The sequence below is a fragment of the Parus major genome, chromosome 5, assembly GCF_001522545.3.
Source record: "Parus major isolate Abel chromosome 5, Parus_major1.1, whole genome shotgun sequence".
Lineage (NCBI taxonomy): Eukaryota > Metazoa > Chordata > Aves > Passeriformes > Paridae > Parus > Parus major.
This window is the reverse complement of record NC_031774.1, coordinates 41,909,886-41,926,058: the sequence shown is the minus strand read 5'-3', so window position 1 is coordinate 41,926,058 and position 16,173 is coordinate 41,909,886. Positions and strand designations below refer to the sequence as shown.

The 16,173-nt window shown below is 38.1% G+C and overlaps 1 protein-coding gene and 1 long non-coding RNA gene across 4 annotated transcripts in view; one reads left to right on the top strand and one right to left on the bottom strand.

The window, feature by feature from the left end:
* TSHR (thyroid stimulating hormone receptor) overlaps positions 1-16,173 on the bottom strand; it is a 46,296-nt gene that overhangs the window by 26,618 nt on the left and 3,505 nt on the right. The window contains exons 2-3 of one of the 3 annotated variants that reach the window (XM_015629986.3): positions 8,625-8,696; positions 5,483-5,557 (exon numbers count right to left, since the gene is read on the bottom strand). In XM_015629986.3, the coding sequence (XP_015485472.1) occupies positions 5,483-5,557; positions 8,625-8,696 (147 nt within the window). Of the gene's footprint in view, positions 1-1,736; positions 1,987-5,482; positions 5,558-8,624; positions 8,697-16,173 lie in introns of those variants that run through there. The other 2 variants (XM_015629987.3, XM_015629988.3) reach the window with 2 other exon arrangements.
* Positions 1,990-16,121, top strand: LOC107205540. Its single transcript, XR_001522019.2, has 3 exons — positions 1,990-4,899; positions 8,897-9,079; positions 11,373-16,121. It is a non-coding gene; the product is annotated as an uncharacterized LOC107205540 (long non-coding RNA).

Sequence of the window (16,173 nt, the reverse complement as noted above, 5' to 3'; positions counted from 1 at the left end):
ACATGCTTAGTCTTAGATTACTGGAAGGAATTCCTCCCTAAAATCACAGATTTGAAGGATATCTATTGCTCCGTTGATATTGGAGCCTATGAAGTTAAGCCTGTAAGGAGAAAAGATATTTGAATAGTTCTGATCTCATCAATTAACAGAACAAACTGCATTTCACAATTTCTTTTACAGTAATCGGTCATGAGTAATATATTCAAAGATGCATAAATGTTATATGATCCTAATTTTTAAACTGCAATCAAAAGACTCTTATAGTGTAAAGATTAATCCCAAAAGGTCCATAAAGATAGAAGAGCAAGTTGATTATCAGTAAATTCATTAATCAGGGTTTGAACTTTTATCATTTATCTTCTATGAGTTAGTGAGTTGACAATACTGAAACTTGTGAACTTAAAAATTATAGTTCTTTGAAAAGCAGCTGTCGGAAAACTACTGGTAGTTTAAGCTGCCTAAAATACAGATAATGCCAAAGAATATACTTAAAATGCCTAGTAAGTTAGTTCCCAGATATCTAACCATCTATGAGAGCTGATTCTACATTACTTTGGAAATGCAACTTTGACACACTCTACGAATAGAAGGATTATGGCATACAGCAGTGTTACAATCCTGAGTCCTTCTGGGCATTAAGTGCTTTCAAGATACAAGAAAACCTGAGACAGTTAGTAGGCATTTTTGTTGACCATTGATGAAAAAATTCAAAAGGTGTACTGAACAAACATTTCACTTTGCAGTCCTAACTAAAATTACTTATAGATGCTCATTAAAAAAAAAAAAAAGAAAAAAAGGATGCTGCTACTTACCCACAAGCTAAGATAATTATTTGTGGAGTATTTACAAAAGTATTCAGAGTTGCTTTACAAACTCTACTCTATTCTTTGAAGTACAGAAACCATTTGAAATTTTAGTTCTGGCACTCAGACTAGGAATTAAAAAATGTGCTAGGTTCACAATCAAATCACCACCTACCTGACTGTCCAAGAACAGCAATTCACTTTTCCTTTTTAATGAAAATACACAAAAAATTTCATCACATCCAGAATGGATGTGCAGAGAAAGTCACTTGATGTTATGAAGATATGTGTCAAGACTTAAACATAACTATGAACTTATATTTAGTTGCAAAGCTATAACTACTTTCAAATCCAAATGAATCTAAAAATGAAACTAATAGTAAGAACTATTCAAATATTAGTCTTATTAATTAATTGAGACATATGTTTTCCATCTAACTTTACAGAAAGGTTAAGATGCTATTTAGAATCCTATCTGAATTTGGTAACATTAAAAGAAGCACAAACATTTAGATATTTAAGTGGAATCTCAATTTCATTTCCCAGACATGTTTTTCATACCTGCCTTGCAATATTGATACATTCTTGAGTCTGTTTAAGCCCAGAATTCAGAAACTGCAAATCTGGCTTTAGAGTACCAATATAGCCACATTATGCTGAGATACTTACAAAGACTAAGAATATCCAGGTCAGCAATTGTGAAATGTTTTAAATAAACTTTTTTTTTCATTCTCTTGTAATAACCTTTCTACCTTCTGGGACTTAGTTTGTCTATAGCTACCTTAGCTTCTCTCCCTTGTACATCTACTTCCATGTTTTATTCTCTCCCTGCAGCCAAACCCTCCATGTTATTTCATCTGTGTGCACCTGTTTAAGCCTTTGCACCCCTGGCACCAGAAAATCGGCTTAGGCTCCCAACAACCTACTCCCTACCTCCAGACTGCAGACCTTAACAAGATTTTTTTTGCACAGCACTTATCCCAGCTCTGAAATTCGCTGCAGGTACACAGCATTCCTCCACAAATCTCTTCAGTCTTCCTCTCCAGTTGCTTGTCTTTTCTTCCTGCAGCGCTGTATCCCATGGCCTGGCACCACAAGCTGTCCAAGAGAAGTGAAGCCCTGGCCCAGAGGATGGTGGGGCTGCCCTGGCCCTTGGCTCCATCTCCCTGCAGAGCTGGAGAGTGCTCCCCCACCAGCTCTTCAAATGACATCACATATATGAGGAGAAGCCACTTGAACCATAACCTTTGGCCTTGTTCCCAAACGCTGAGAGGGCTTTTTATGCGGTTGTGTAAGAGGAGAATGCTTTACGAGTTAGAAGAGAGTAGGGAGAAACCAGGGGAGGTGAGCCAAGACACAGAGAAAGAAGGAAAAGAAAGAATGAATTTTTCTGAGGTTCTGTTTGCAGGAATGTTTCCCTGAGAAAGAGAGACCTAATTACAACAGGTTTTTATTTAGTGTAATGTTACCAAGCTTCAGCCCTACTAGTAAGGCAACTACACAGAGACACTGACTGCTAATCAGACCCTTTCACAATTAAATTTACAAAAAATACATACTTATGTAATTGTATGAGACAACCAGTTCTGAATTCGTAAACAGACATACTTAAAAAGGTTAATACAAAAAGAGGAAACAAGAAACTATTGGGAGACCAATTTAACAGAACTGGGGAGAAAAAAAAAAAAAACAGCAAAAGTTTGTTCCTTATTTACATCTTCATAGAGTGGAAATGTTACCATTAATTACCAGAAAAATGAGATGTGATTCATTAAAACAGAGCAGGTGATCAGTATCCTTAGTTTGCAAAAGTTGCTCTGTACTTGAAAGGCATGGATGCATAAAAATATGACCTATTCTTAAAGAGCTGAGGAACAGAAAGGAACAGAAAGTCAGGACAGAGGCACAGGAACCAAACAAGGACTGAGAAAATGGGCTGCTGAAGATCAAGGCTGAAGTGCACTAACAAGCTTGGCAGACAGATCATGATGAACACAGGATGCCTATTCACATAACACTTGGCTTAAAGCAAAGCATTAGTTCCTCCCTTCCACAAACACTGAATTTTCTCTTAAGAAGTTTTTATGTCTAAAAACAAATGTTTTGAGAATGAAACTGTATGTATAAGTTTCAGTTAGGGTAAAAAGATTATTTACATAAAGCTGCACTTCATGAAAATTAAAAGAAAAACAAGCTGTAAAAATAAAACTCTGTGAAATGACTTTTCAAAACTGTTAGAGTAATCTCAACCTCCTTTAAAATACTTTGTGATAATCTTAACCTAGTATTATTTTAGCAATAATACTTTAAAAATACTATGTAAATGGAGAGCATTAAATTAATGCATAGCACAAGATACAAATATCCCTGTATAATCCAGTTGTTTGGAAAGTAAATCAAACTCAGCAGTGATAATCGTTATCACAGATATAGTTAAAACAACCCATAAAAATGATCAAGTCTATAAACTGCTTTCTTTCACAGCTTATATGCAACTGTCTAACTTGCCAGATGCCTGGATATTCCCTGATTAAATCATACACGTGCCTTCCAAACATTTTATAAACCTGGTAAGCACTTCTGAGTGTGTGAAGGTGGCCCTTTGTGGGCTATCTGTAAAAGCCCGGGGTTTTCCTGTAACTTTTGTGAGCAGAGTTCTGATGTCTTGTCCTGAGTAGTAATTTTGGCTTTTGTGCAGGAAAAAAACCCCAAAATATATCCTGTATGTCTGTGTACAGTTTCTCTTTTTGCAGTGTTTTTTTTGCAAGAAGTTTAAGGGGTCCCACATTACCATACCCCTGCAGAGTGGAGCAGGAAACATTCTCTCCATGCCCTCCCCTGAGCCTGTGCCAGAGGTGACATGAGAGTAGGTGCCTGTGAACTCTGCTACACCTGCAGAGACCTGCAGCTTCCTGGCCATGGACAACACATCCAGGCCTGGGGGCTGCAGTGGGTGGGGTAATGCACTGACTTTGGAGCCTTCTGGAGCTTTTTATCTTTAATTTCTAATAAGGTGAACCACAAAAGAAGTACCATATGAGGAATTTGTAGTGCATAGTGGCAGATGCTTTATTCATTGCTGATAAAATGTGCTGCCAGTAAATATTTCATTAAATGTTCATTTGTGTTAAACAAGAAATTGTAAAGACATGACAACTAAGGAAGAGAGAATGTGGACATGACAGGCTTGGGAAAAAACATCTACAGAATAGGGAATGGTATTATAACCAAAGGTAAGTACTGAGATCACACTGAAGCCTTGCTAAGAAACTCAGAAATACTCTTAGAGCATGTTGTGGCCTGAAGTAGATCTCAGGATCCTGCACTCTGCTTCTAGATATGCCAGTCAGGTTCTTGTTCTCTTAGAGGAGTCACCTACACTTTCCAGCATTAGTTTCTCTCTTTATTTTCATTAAAAATAATTATATTTTTCTCCTGTAACTTTGTTAGTCTTTCTGATTCACACTGTGTAAAGTAAAAGAAAAAAAACCATAGAAAATACAGCAGTGTTAAATCATCATCTAATTCAATCTCTTTCTCTGAGTGAAGATTAACTAGATCTATGGAATTTATGATCATACCGCCTTAAAGGCCTGCAGTGGTAGAGACAATGTCTCCAGGAGAACAATTCTAGTGTTTATACCAGCCATAGGAATGCATTTCCTAGAGGCTGTCATGAGCCTCATCTAATCTACTTTAACATTATTTTACTTTTTCAAACATAAGTGTGAAAATGGGTGGTAGCTTTCACCTCTTGCTACAACCTTAAAAAATAAATCTGCCTCTGGCATGTTTTCTTTCTGGACACAAAAGATTTTTCTCTCTGACAATGTTTTCTGGATCCATGGTGACCAACAGTGCTCTCCCATGGAACAACTGCAAACAAAAATCTCTGAAATATGCCAAACTGTAATTCAGCTGAGCTCTACAACAGTGGCACACTTTTCAATCCCTCCTTTGGATCAGTAATGGAAACATGGAAGAGTACCAAATACAGGATGGATCCTATGGAGCTCTCTATTCAATACATTACATTCTCATTTTGACAGGGTCCTGATGGATGACAGGAATTCTCTGGATGCATCCTACCAGTTCTGTAAGTGCTCTTGGAGTGTCACTTGGTATGGATTGGTCAGAACATGAGAACAAAAATGTATAGAAGCAGTTCCCAGAAGCCTTTTTCCATAATATTCTTGTTCCATTTAATAACCATATAAACACTCTTCATTTTACTAGTGCGCTTTCAGAGTGGTCACTTACTCTTCATGTCTGCAGCTAGTGCCATTTTGCTCTGTGCTTTGGTCCTTCTGATTTTATTTCTGATGTTTATATTAATGTTTTACACTTACATGCAGTAAATTGACATTAATAGCTGCCATTTTATTTCAACTTGACATCAAGCTCATGATGTAGTCCCACTAGTTTTTCACTACATTTACCTGCATTTGTATGGGAAGATGCAGAGGAGCAAGGGAACCAAAAAGATGTATGGAAAACAAGCACAATAAAATAAGCTCAAAAAAGAGACTAACTTGCTCCACATTATGAAGAAAGGCAATGAGAAAAGGAATATTTAGCTACATAAGAGACAGGAATGATAAACATCATTATGTATGTTGTTTCCACACATTTCATATTTATCTCATCACTGTATTCATTTATTTAATTACAGTACTTACATGTGAGTGACTTTGCTTAAACTGTTGAAGGAATGGGCCTCCAGACTCTGAAGTGTTTCATCTATAGAGATGTAACTAAACACCAGCAAACAGAAAAATAAAGAGGTCTCAAACACTGGGAAGCCACAGCTAGTCCCTGTCATGCCACTTCATTTGTCATCTCACTATTTTTCGCGTCCAGCTATGATGACATGCAGAAAGAGCCTGGGAGCGCAAGATTTAAATCAGATCAACACGGCAGCAGCCACAAGGCCCTCTCCCAGGCCTTCTTTTTTTTTCTTCTCCCTCTCTCCACCTTTCTTTACTTTTTTCCAACCTCAGCATCCCCTGTATTGCTGCCCACCAGCGGCCCCTGTTGTCCTCTGCTGCTGCTGATGGAGAGCAGCTTGGTGACCTGTGGGGAATTTCAGGAGAGGACAGCCAGGAGCAGGAGAGGCAATGGAAACTGAGATGAGGCTGTGCTGGATCAGCTGGCACTGGGCAGCACAAGAGGTTCAGATGTGAGTGAGGTGTGGGGAGCTGTGTGCTGGCACTGGCTGTGGGACAGCAGTGTGCACAGAGTGGGAAAGGCACTGTCTTGCACAGGAGTGTGCACAGGGGAATTGTATGGGGCTGCTGGCAGAGAGCTCTGTGAGATGCTCCTTTGTGTGGAGAAGCTACGGAGAAAACACTTTGAGGAGCTACAGAATGGGTGTTAGTGAGGTACTCAGGAGTATGACTCCAAAGCACCATCCTAAACCCAGAATAAATGTTCCTTATCCTTGACCTTAAAAATACTGAATGTTCAATACAGCCTTAAGTCGGCAGAAAACACCAGGTGAAGCCCTTTTACTAAGATTCAGTGTATTTGCATTACTAACATTTCTCTTGCATTTGAATTTCCTATAAAACTTTTTTTATTCAGTGATGCCTTTCTGACAGGAATTACCTTTGCAATTAAACATGTAATTAATATTTTTTTCATTCATGTGGAAAAGCAGCACAGGGGGAAAAAATCTCTTCTGGTTATCAAGAGTACATAGACATGCATTCATTTAAGAGAAATTATAGCTCTGAAATTTTTGTTTAAACAAGGTTCATAAAGAGGACAACTAAATTTTCTATTCACTCCAGATAAAAACCTCCATGTTTATTTGTGTAAATCATATAGTAGGCACCATATAACAAAATGAACTGCTGTATTTTGAACAGTAAAGACAGTGTATATTCCCCTGTTGACACTTCAGAACATTTTCTAGATGAATTTGCAAAACCAGGAACGATCTGGTAATTTTCATTGCACGAAAATTATGGGCTGGGAGAGGCAAATGAGGCGTGTGGTGCATTAGAGGCCAAGACATACACACAAAAGTTGTAGTTAAAACACAGGTACTGATTCCTCAACCTGAGGTTTATATCAAGAAGTGGGAGTTCGTGTTTTGTGGCAGTAGTAATGCTATAAGAAATATCTAGATGAGCACTGACACTATTCAAATTTCAACTGTCAGTTTGAGCTTTTGGAGCCAAAGAAGGGCTGACACTCAAATCAAACTCTGTTCTAAACTAAGTTTATCCTTTTTATATATGATACTATACATCAAGTGAGAGATATTTCTCCCTCTCCAAAAAAACCCAAACACTACACCATCTATCTGATTAAACTGAGATGGTAAATGAAGCTGCAGGTATCCATGAACAATTACTTACTGGATGAAACTATAAAATATAATAGGCAGACCATGCTTCCTCAAAGTTTTTCTTCATGAATTCTTAAATGGTAATCCTCAGCTAGTCAGTCAAAGCTCATATGCAACTGAGACTTGCAAGGAACATCAAAGACAAAAAGAATTCCTATTGCTACATTAGTAATAGAAAGCTGAACAAGAAAAAAAGGGCCTGTTTCTGAATGAGGTGGTTTATTTTGTTAACAGTGGCCACAGATACAGCTGAGCATCAGCCCGAGTTAGAACCCTGTGCATTCTGGTTAGATCGTATGAGCAGATTGTGGACCAGAGCTCTCCTGAGGTCCCTTCTAAATTACAGCACTCTGATTCTGGGGAGTGAACTATGAGGTGGCAGAGGAATTCACTGCATCAGACACACACAGGATCACAGATTATGGGCCAGTGACGAAGAACAGACGAATGTGGGACAACTTTTTGTCAAGACTGCTGACATCAATGAGCAGTACAGTGCAAGGGCAGCTGTTGAGGAATCCATTCAGGACAGGTAGCTGGGCTTGCAGCTGCAGTGTGAGCTGCAGGCTGAGCTCTGAGCGGTGAGAGCCCAAGGCAAGGGGCCATGAGCTGCTGACCCTTTGCAAAAGGGTCTGTGGGCAGCCAGGTGAGAGCATGCTCAGAGACACAGCAGGAGCCAATGACCACTGATCTTGAGGCACTTAAATGGTGATGGTGTAAAACCCCAGGGATTCCTTTGTTTGGGGTCCCTTCTTGGAGGCACCAAACTCAGGCTATTTTGTTATTTATTGAATCACGATTAAATGATCTGGACATTTGAGATTTTGATATGGGAAACGTGGGGTGGAGCTGGTAACGGTGTGAACATGACTCTCAGAGTGGCTCTGGGATGGTTGGGCAGGCAAGCTTCCTTAACATAGGGACATTTGTCCTTCAGTGGGACAAATGTAGGCACAGCTGGTTCGTGGACTGTATCCGTGCACACAAAGGAAGTGACACAATGGAAGTCTCTGTCACATCATACAAATATTAATGTTTTGGTGAAAGTCCAGATCTGATCTAGAAATGCCCCTGGTTTCCAAAGAGGTGTGTTACAAATCATGCTAGCAGCTGGGAACAAATTTTTAGCCAGGACTAGGAATTGAATATGCTAATTTGTTATGAGTGTAACGATTTCCTGTAATTTGCAAACTAAAAAAAAAAAAAGTTTTATAGTTTTATTTATCACATTGACTTCAATAAAGGAGGAATGGTCTTGTTCACAAATGTACAGAATGCCTTCCTACAACTGATTCAGGTTATAAACAATAGAATTATACCTTCAGTTCTAACATATAAGTGGTGAGGTAGCAAAGGTACACGAATATTTTCATAGGTTTTTATACACAAAGACAGAATTTGGGAGAAGGAGAGTAATTTTTAACAAAAATTTAAAAGAATAGCATAAGAAACCAAACAGAACTTACATCCTAGAGATGTTGGGGAGATTGGAAAAAGCGTCACTTGGAATTTTTCTTAGATGAGTCTCCAAAAACCTCCTAGAGAAACAAAAGTTTGGCAGTTAATATCCTTTGATAAGTACAATTTAACATTAAAAAGTCATACACAGCTTCAGCTCTGCTCCAATATTTTTGTTCTTGTCTTGCCTTTTCTCTGTGTTGCCATCTTTGCCTCATTTCTATTCCTGTCTCATTATGTTGCTTGTTTTGTTTGGTATGCCCATCAATCTCAATTGCAGCTTTCTGCATCATCCCTCCCAAGAACTCAGCAGTCAGTGGTGATGATGGACCTTCCAAAACTCCAGAGCATGACCAGCAAAACACATTTGCCTACTGAAGTTAATGAAGTATTAAGAGAATTCTTCTAATCATTTCAGGCACCACAAAAATATCCAATCCCTCATTTTGAGCCAGAAACTCAGGTATGTCAGCCAAAATTGAATTAGAGCAATTGCATATTACCTCCACAGAATTCTCCATCTTTTTTTGTAATAAATACTACATTCTTTCTCCTCAAGCATCTGATGCAGGGGTGGCATGTACCTTACCCATCTGCAGGAGATTTCAGAAAAACCCGCAATATTTAAGGGAGATACTTATCCACAGCCAAGCTCTTGACAGAATGAATCTCCAGCAGACTCATTCCTCTAAATAAGAAAGGAGGAAATGCTTTTGAAAATCAGCCTATGATCACTGTTAAACTTACAGTTATAACCTGTTGTTAATCTTCGGTTTTCCAATACAGTTTGGGAATACACTTACAGAATATCTAGGCAATGAATAGTTTGAAGAATAATCAAGAACAAATTATAAACCTTTCCCCTAGTTGCTATTTAACAGCAGTTAAAGAAAGAAATAAACAAATTAGGATGATTTCCTTATTCTGTTTTATTTCATAATGCCAAGTATCTGATTACTATAATTATATTTGATTTACATAGCCAAATATATTATCATCTTGAGATTTATCAAGCTTCTGGAACTTGCATACAAGAAATAAAACTGTAGAAATAGAGTTTAATAATAACAACGTATGCAGAAATTCTTAAAGGTTTTGTCTTGAATTAAAGTATAAATTAAGAGAATGTACATTCCCATAATCCCACGGGAAGAATCTACTTCCCCAGTCTACCTTGTCTTGTTACAAGAATGAGTAAAGACTTTTCCAGCAGTGGGTTGACCCCAATACACCTGGCTCCAAACAAGCTCCCAACCACAGGAATGTCAGTCGGTCCAGAGGTTATGTCCACACAGATGTTATTTTAACATCCACAGCAGTACCAGTGATATTACTTCAGTAAGATATATTAGGGAAGTAAATATGTATTTTATGTAGTTGCCTCTTCATTTTAAAAGAATTTTTAAATGCACATCTACAAAACACAATAAGTAAACACACACCACCCAAAAATTTTCAGATTGAAACTATATGATTTATAATTTGAGTCATACCAACAAAAGCTTTATGTATTTTAATAAACAATTCTCCACCAATACAGAGAGAAAAATTTACCATATATCAATATGAAACAGTTTGTCAATTTGAAACAAAGTAAAAAAATTTACATCCTAATTTAAGTTTTCTGAGAAAATTACAACAAGCAATGACCTTCTAGCTTTTGCATAGGAGAAATAAACATGACAACAAAGTAATGGCTACATAAACAGCTAATGACACATTAGTTTCTAGATTTTCATATCCAACAAAAACAAAAATATACTTTTAAAATTATTCTGAAATGAATGCATTGTAGTTTTTCAATGGTGCAAAAATAGCTATAAAAAGGCATTTCACGTAGTGAAAATCGTGCTTAGTTTACCAGAAGATGATTACCACCTGCTGTCCAATGCTAGTATTACCAATATGGTAATTGGAATGAGGAAAGTGGAACAAGAGAAAGATTCAGCAAAGGAGCTCTGAACATAGGGAATCACTTCTGAATATGTAAGACTACATAGGTGCTTTTCTACAACCAGCAGTCCAACTGAAACACATAAAGTATCCCTCAAAACTGGCCCAGCCCCAAGAAATTAAAGGAATACTAGATTATTTCAAAATGAAATTGTACAGGTCGTTGTTTGGGACAAGTAGGTACAGAAAGCAAGCTCTTACTGCTAATGTATCCTCTTCCTACAAACTGAGGTACATACGGACACTGTCAGACTGACCAGGCAAGAATTTAGGTTGGTTACTTGCTAGTTTGTAGTGAAGAGAAAATACCAATCCACAGTGTTGGAGCTTATCCTTGCTCGGTTTGTGCTTCTGATTGGATTTGGGTAAAAAAAGACTTTACACAAAGGAATGATCCTGTCCTCATTCAGTTTTCAGATGACACCAAGATAGGCAGGAATGTTGATCTGCTGGAGGGTAGGAAGGCTCTGTAGAAGGTCCTGTACAGGCTGGAATCATGGGCCAAGGCAACTGTATGAGGTTCAACAAAGCAAAGTGCCAGCTTGTTGTGTCCCCTCCCGGCTCCTTGTGCACCTCCAGCCTGGTGGGGTGGTATGAGAAGCAGAAAAGGCTGTAGCTCTCTAAGCATTGCCCAACAATAACTAACACATGCCTGAACTGCCAATTCTTTTTCCAGCACAAATCCAAATCAAATCCAATCAATAGCAGCATAGTTGGTACTATGAAGAAAATTAACTCTATTCCAGCCAAAATCAGGCCACTTTTCTGCAATTTTTTTTGTTTTTTTAAAAATTTGTTCCCAGGCCTCTTAAGTTCTTTGCCTGGCAGCACAGCCTGAGGAAATGAAGCATTACGTGGAGCGGAGGATGGACCAAAGAAGAGCTGAAGTGTACTGGATGTACAGCAATCTATGGGACCAGACATGTCACACTAAGAGCAATGAGGGAATGGCTGATACCATTCTGAAGCTACCCTGTCAACTTTGAAATAACACGGTGATCAAGGGAGGTTGTGTCTGAAAAAATAAAAGCATCACACACGTCTTCTAGTGAGGCAAAAAGAAGGATCTGAGGAAACACAGGCTAGTGGCTGCTATGTAGTTATTTTTTGTGTGTAAGTAATTTATGCATTTGAATGTCCTTTTGCAGGTGTTAGGTTCACGATCAGAGGCAAAAAAAATTCCTTTATTTTCATCTATATTTCTACCTTAATAATTCCTAACATTCAGTTTGACTTTTTGACCTCTGCCGAGCAGCTGGCAGCAATTATAGGCACTTAGTGGTTCTCTGATTAAACACAATAGTACCCAGCAATTACAGCCTATTCTTACTCTCTTTCCCTGTAGGAAGTGAGCCTTTTCAGATTGCTCTTTTCTGAAATTTCATGGTCCTGTTTGAACTTTCTTTGCAGCAATTTATAGGCTTTTAGTTCAATATTTCAGAAACACAGCTCTTCTCTATTGCAGAGTACATTTTATTGCAGGCAATCATAAAAGTTTAAACTTCAGGGTAAAAAAAGAAACAGTACAGGTTTTAGGTCAAAATCAAAATTTAGTTCAAAAATAATGAAATAGGGATGTCTATGATCACAATAAAAGAAAATATATGAGGCTATAGTATTTTAATATGGCAATCAGGTGAAGTCCCAGGTGACTGGAAGGGGGAAGCATTGTACCCATCTTTTAAAAGGGTAGAAAGGAAAACTGTGGGAACTATTGAGCTCAGTCTCATCTCTGTTCCTGGGAAGATTCTCCCAGAAGCTACACTAAGGCACATGGAAAACAGGGAGGTCATTTGGGATGGCCAGCACAGCTTCACCAAGAGCAAGCCCTGTATGACCAACCCAGTGATCTTCTCTGCTGGAGTGCTTACATCAAGGGACACGGGAAGGGCTTCACATGTCATTTATCTGTACTTTTTAAAGTACACAACATCCTGCTCTCTAAATTGAAGAGAGATGGACTTGATTAGTGGAATGTTAGATAAGAAATTGGCTGAATGATCACATTCAGAGTGTTGTGGTCAATGGCTTAGTGTAAAGATGAAGAGCAGTGAAAAGTTTTGTGCCAAGTACTGGGCAAATACACAAGTCTTGTGCCCATTAGAGAATAATATCTTCATCAATTAGATAAACAGTTGGGTCAAGTGAACTTTCAGCAACTTTGTTGATGACACTAAGCTTAGTGGTGCAGTTGATACACCTGAAGGATGGAATGTCATCCAGAAAGACCTGGACAAGCTCAAGAAATAGACCCATGGAAATCTTGTTTAGTTCAAGACCAAGTACAAGGTGCTGCACCTGGGTCAGGGCAACCCCTGGTATCATCACAGGCTGGGGATGAACAGATTGGAGCAGCCCTGCTGAGAAGGACTTGGAGCGCTGGTGTATGAGAGGCTGGGCACGAGCCAGCAGTGTGCACTTGGAGCCTGGAAAGTCAATCGTATCCTGGGCTGCATGCAAAGCAGTGTGGCCAGCAGGGTGAGGGAGGGGATCCTGCTCCTCTGCTCTAGTGAGACCCCACTAGAGTACTAGTGGAGTACTGCATCCAGCTCCAGAGTAGTAAGTACTAAGGAAAGACGAGGACCTGCTGGTGTGGGCTCAGAGGAGGGGCATGAAGATAATCAGAGAGCTGGGACCCCTCTCTATGAGGAAAAGTTGAGAAAGCTGGGCTTTTTCAGCCTGCAGAAGAGCAGGCTCCAGAGACGTTTTATTGCAGCCTTCCAGTACTTGAGGAGGGCTTCTAACAAAGTTGGGGAAACACTTTTTTGTAGTGCCTGTTGCAATAAAGCAGGGCATTATGATTTTAAACTAATTCAATTCAGACTAGATGTAAAGAAGACATTTTTACAATGACTGTGGTGAAACCCAGGCACAGATTCCTCACGAAGGTGGTAGATAAATCACCTCTGGAAGCATTCAAGGTCAGGCTGGATGGTACTCTGACCAGCCTGATCTAGTTGAAGATGTCCCTTCTCCTTGAAGAGGCAGGCAGACTAAATGATCTTCAAAGGTACATTCCAACCCAAACTATTGTATGATTCTATGCTAAATTATATTATTAGGTTTCATTTTAATTACCTTTACGGGCTCTCCAGCCTCTATATTTATGTATCTACTTATTTGTGAGAAAAAAATAGCTCAAACTTTTCATGTTGTGTGATTCAACCTTTCTTTGTAAAGAGTGTCATTTAAAATGCCTTTAGATCCAGACTGATCACATTCACTGTCTGGAGTTCCAAGAGAGAACTGATCTTCTTTTAGTATGTGTCAGCAGCTCATTGCCTACATTTAGGTTTAAATGGTAATGTTTACTGTAGCTGCTTTCATTGCTTCAGTATGAGTCCATAGCATTGCACTTTGCAAAATCCTGAGTGTCGTTTCCCATTGACTTGGGTAAGGTATCAGGGCACTGTTGGAATGCACAACCTTGAATGGAATAGAAGCTGCTGACATGAAATAGCCCTTTGCAGATGGCTCACTTCTCATTTTTGAGTAAAACAAGCTACTTTTTCTACTCTAAATTTTGGCTACCACACAGTAACCACCTAAGTGTGGTTAACAAGCTGCTATGATATTAGCAGTTTCACAATATATATTGTTAATTTTTTTGAGACTCTTTAATGTGTAGTCTGTGAACATAAGGATATGTAAGGGCTGAGTCCAGCAGAACACAAAAGCATGTTTAAAGTTGAGTTTTTGAGGAACTGAGACTGTATCTCATTTTCCTTATTCCTTAATTTGGAAGATTAACATTTCACAGTAGTCTCTCTGAACTGCATGTGGGAAGGTTCAGTCACACTTCCTGAGACAGTCCAGTTTTCAAAATATAACCACCTTTTATAGAGTGTTTTGAGGTTCTGTAAACCCATGTTAGGGAAAACATCAAATATTTCTTGATTTTGCAAATATATAAACAGACTGTATGAGGCAGATTCATGAAAAGTTACCCTCTAAACTGATATTAGCTATTTGAAAATAAATCTGTAGATTATTCCTTAGTAGTCATAAATAAAATATGGATTTTATTTATTTATTTATTTTTGTAAAATTTAGGCTTCTCCTTTCCTTTTACAGATGTATCAATAAGCTCTGTTTCCCAATTCAAGAGAAGACTGTTGTGTGCTTCTGAAGTGTAATGGGCTGGAAATGTTATGTCAAAAGAAAACACTGTTATGAAAACTGACTATAGTAGCAATTCAAGATTCAGTGTAGTGTAACACAGAATCAGTCTGTTAAACCACTGTTGAAACCAACTTCAAAAATAAGAGTTTTTTAACTCTGGTATAAACTATTCTTTTGCTACTATGATGATCAAAACTCATTATCTTCTCAAACAAGCAAATGAAATCCTACTGCCTTATCACAAGTGTCTTCTGTAAAAATGTGTTATATTCTCATTTAGGTTAATCTCGTCACAGTATTTACAAAAGAACTACTCACAGTCCTTCTGTTTTCTGTTGAGCAAGCCATGTGTGTAGTTAAAAAATGCCAAAGTAATGTTCATTTCTACTAGGAATGGCAACAGCTTTTTGGTTTGTGCTTGTACAGTTCCTAGCACTTGATGGGTTTCTGTGCCATGACACGGGAAATTTAAATGTTCCAAATGTACAAGGAATGTTACTGATACAATGACTAAAAAGGAATGAAAGACTATATTGTATTCAATGCTTGCAAGATATTATTTTGGTCTTAAGTAGTTTCTCTGTTACTGTAGTCCCTCATTCCTCTTCTTCATCGTCTCACTTTGAGTTGGCTCTGTATGTGCAGTAAAGCAGTGCACAGTTTGTAAGTTACTTCAAGAACCCTTAGAAGAGTGCTTCAATTTACCATTGGGATTAAGAACAAATCCTTTCACTTTAACATTTCACCTTAACTGAGACAATAATACAAACAAATTTTTTGACCTGGTGTATTGGACCTACTGTGTGTCAAATGCAGGATAGTTGTATGCTAACAGCAGGATTATAGAAGGAACACCATGCCTTTCTAAGCAAAATATGTAGGTAAATATAATAACAAGCATCAGAATTGACAAGAAAGTATAGTTTTATGTAAAATACAGTATTTAGGAAACATTTTATGTTGCAGCCGTGTACATAATGATTTGAATCATTACCTGAAAGACAATTGATAAAAAGATTTAGGGGATTTGGTAAGTATAATGGTGTTTGGTAGAAATAAATAATTATTTTAAGAAGGTTCAAATCTGGCTTTGTCTCTAGAAATAATCAAATACTTTTACAAATGAAAATAACTAAATATTTTTTGCAAAATGAATTAATTGCAACTAAAACATTATTTCAAAATGTGTAGCCATTCTATATTACCTACAGCATATACAGAATATATGGGCATTAATCAAAAGGCAGTATCCTACCTACAGCAAATATACTGGAGCAAATGCAGAACTGTAGCTTAATATCTAATGTAAAGAGCATGTTCTTGAAGACTGGACTGGTTTTGTGTCTATTTATATACCAGTTCCACTGTCCTTGCCTAACATCCTCTTGTTCAATTTCAATCAAATTTTATTATGTTGATATGAAAATAGCACCTGGGTACAGGAAGGGAAGGGAAGGGAAGGGAAGGGAAGGGAAGGGAAGG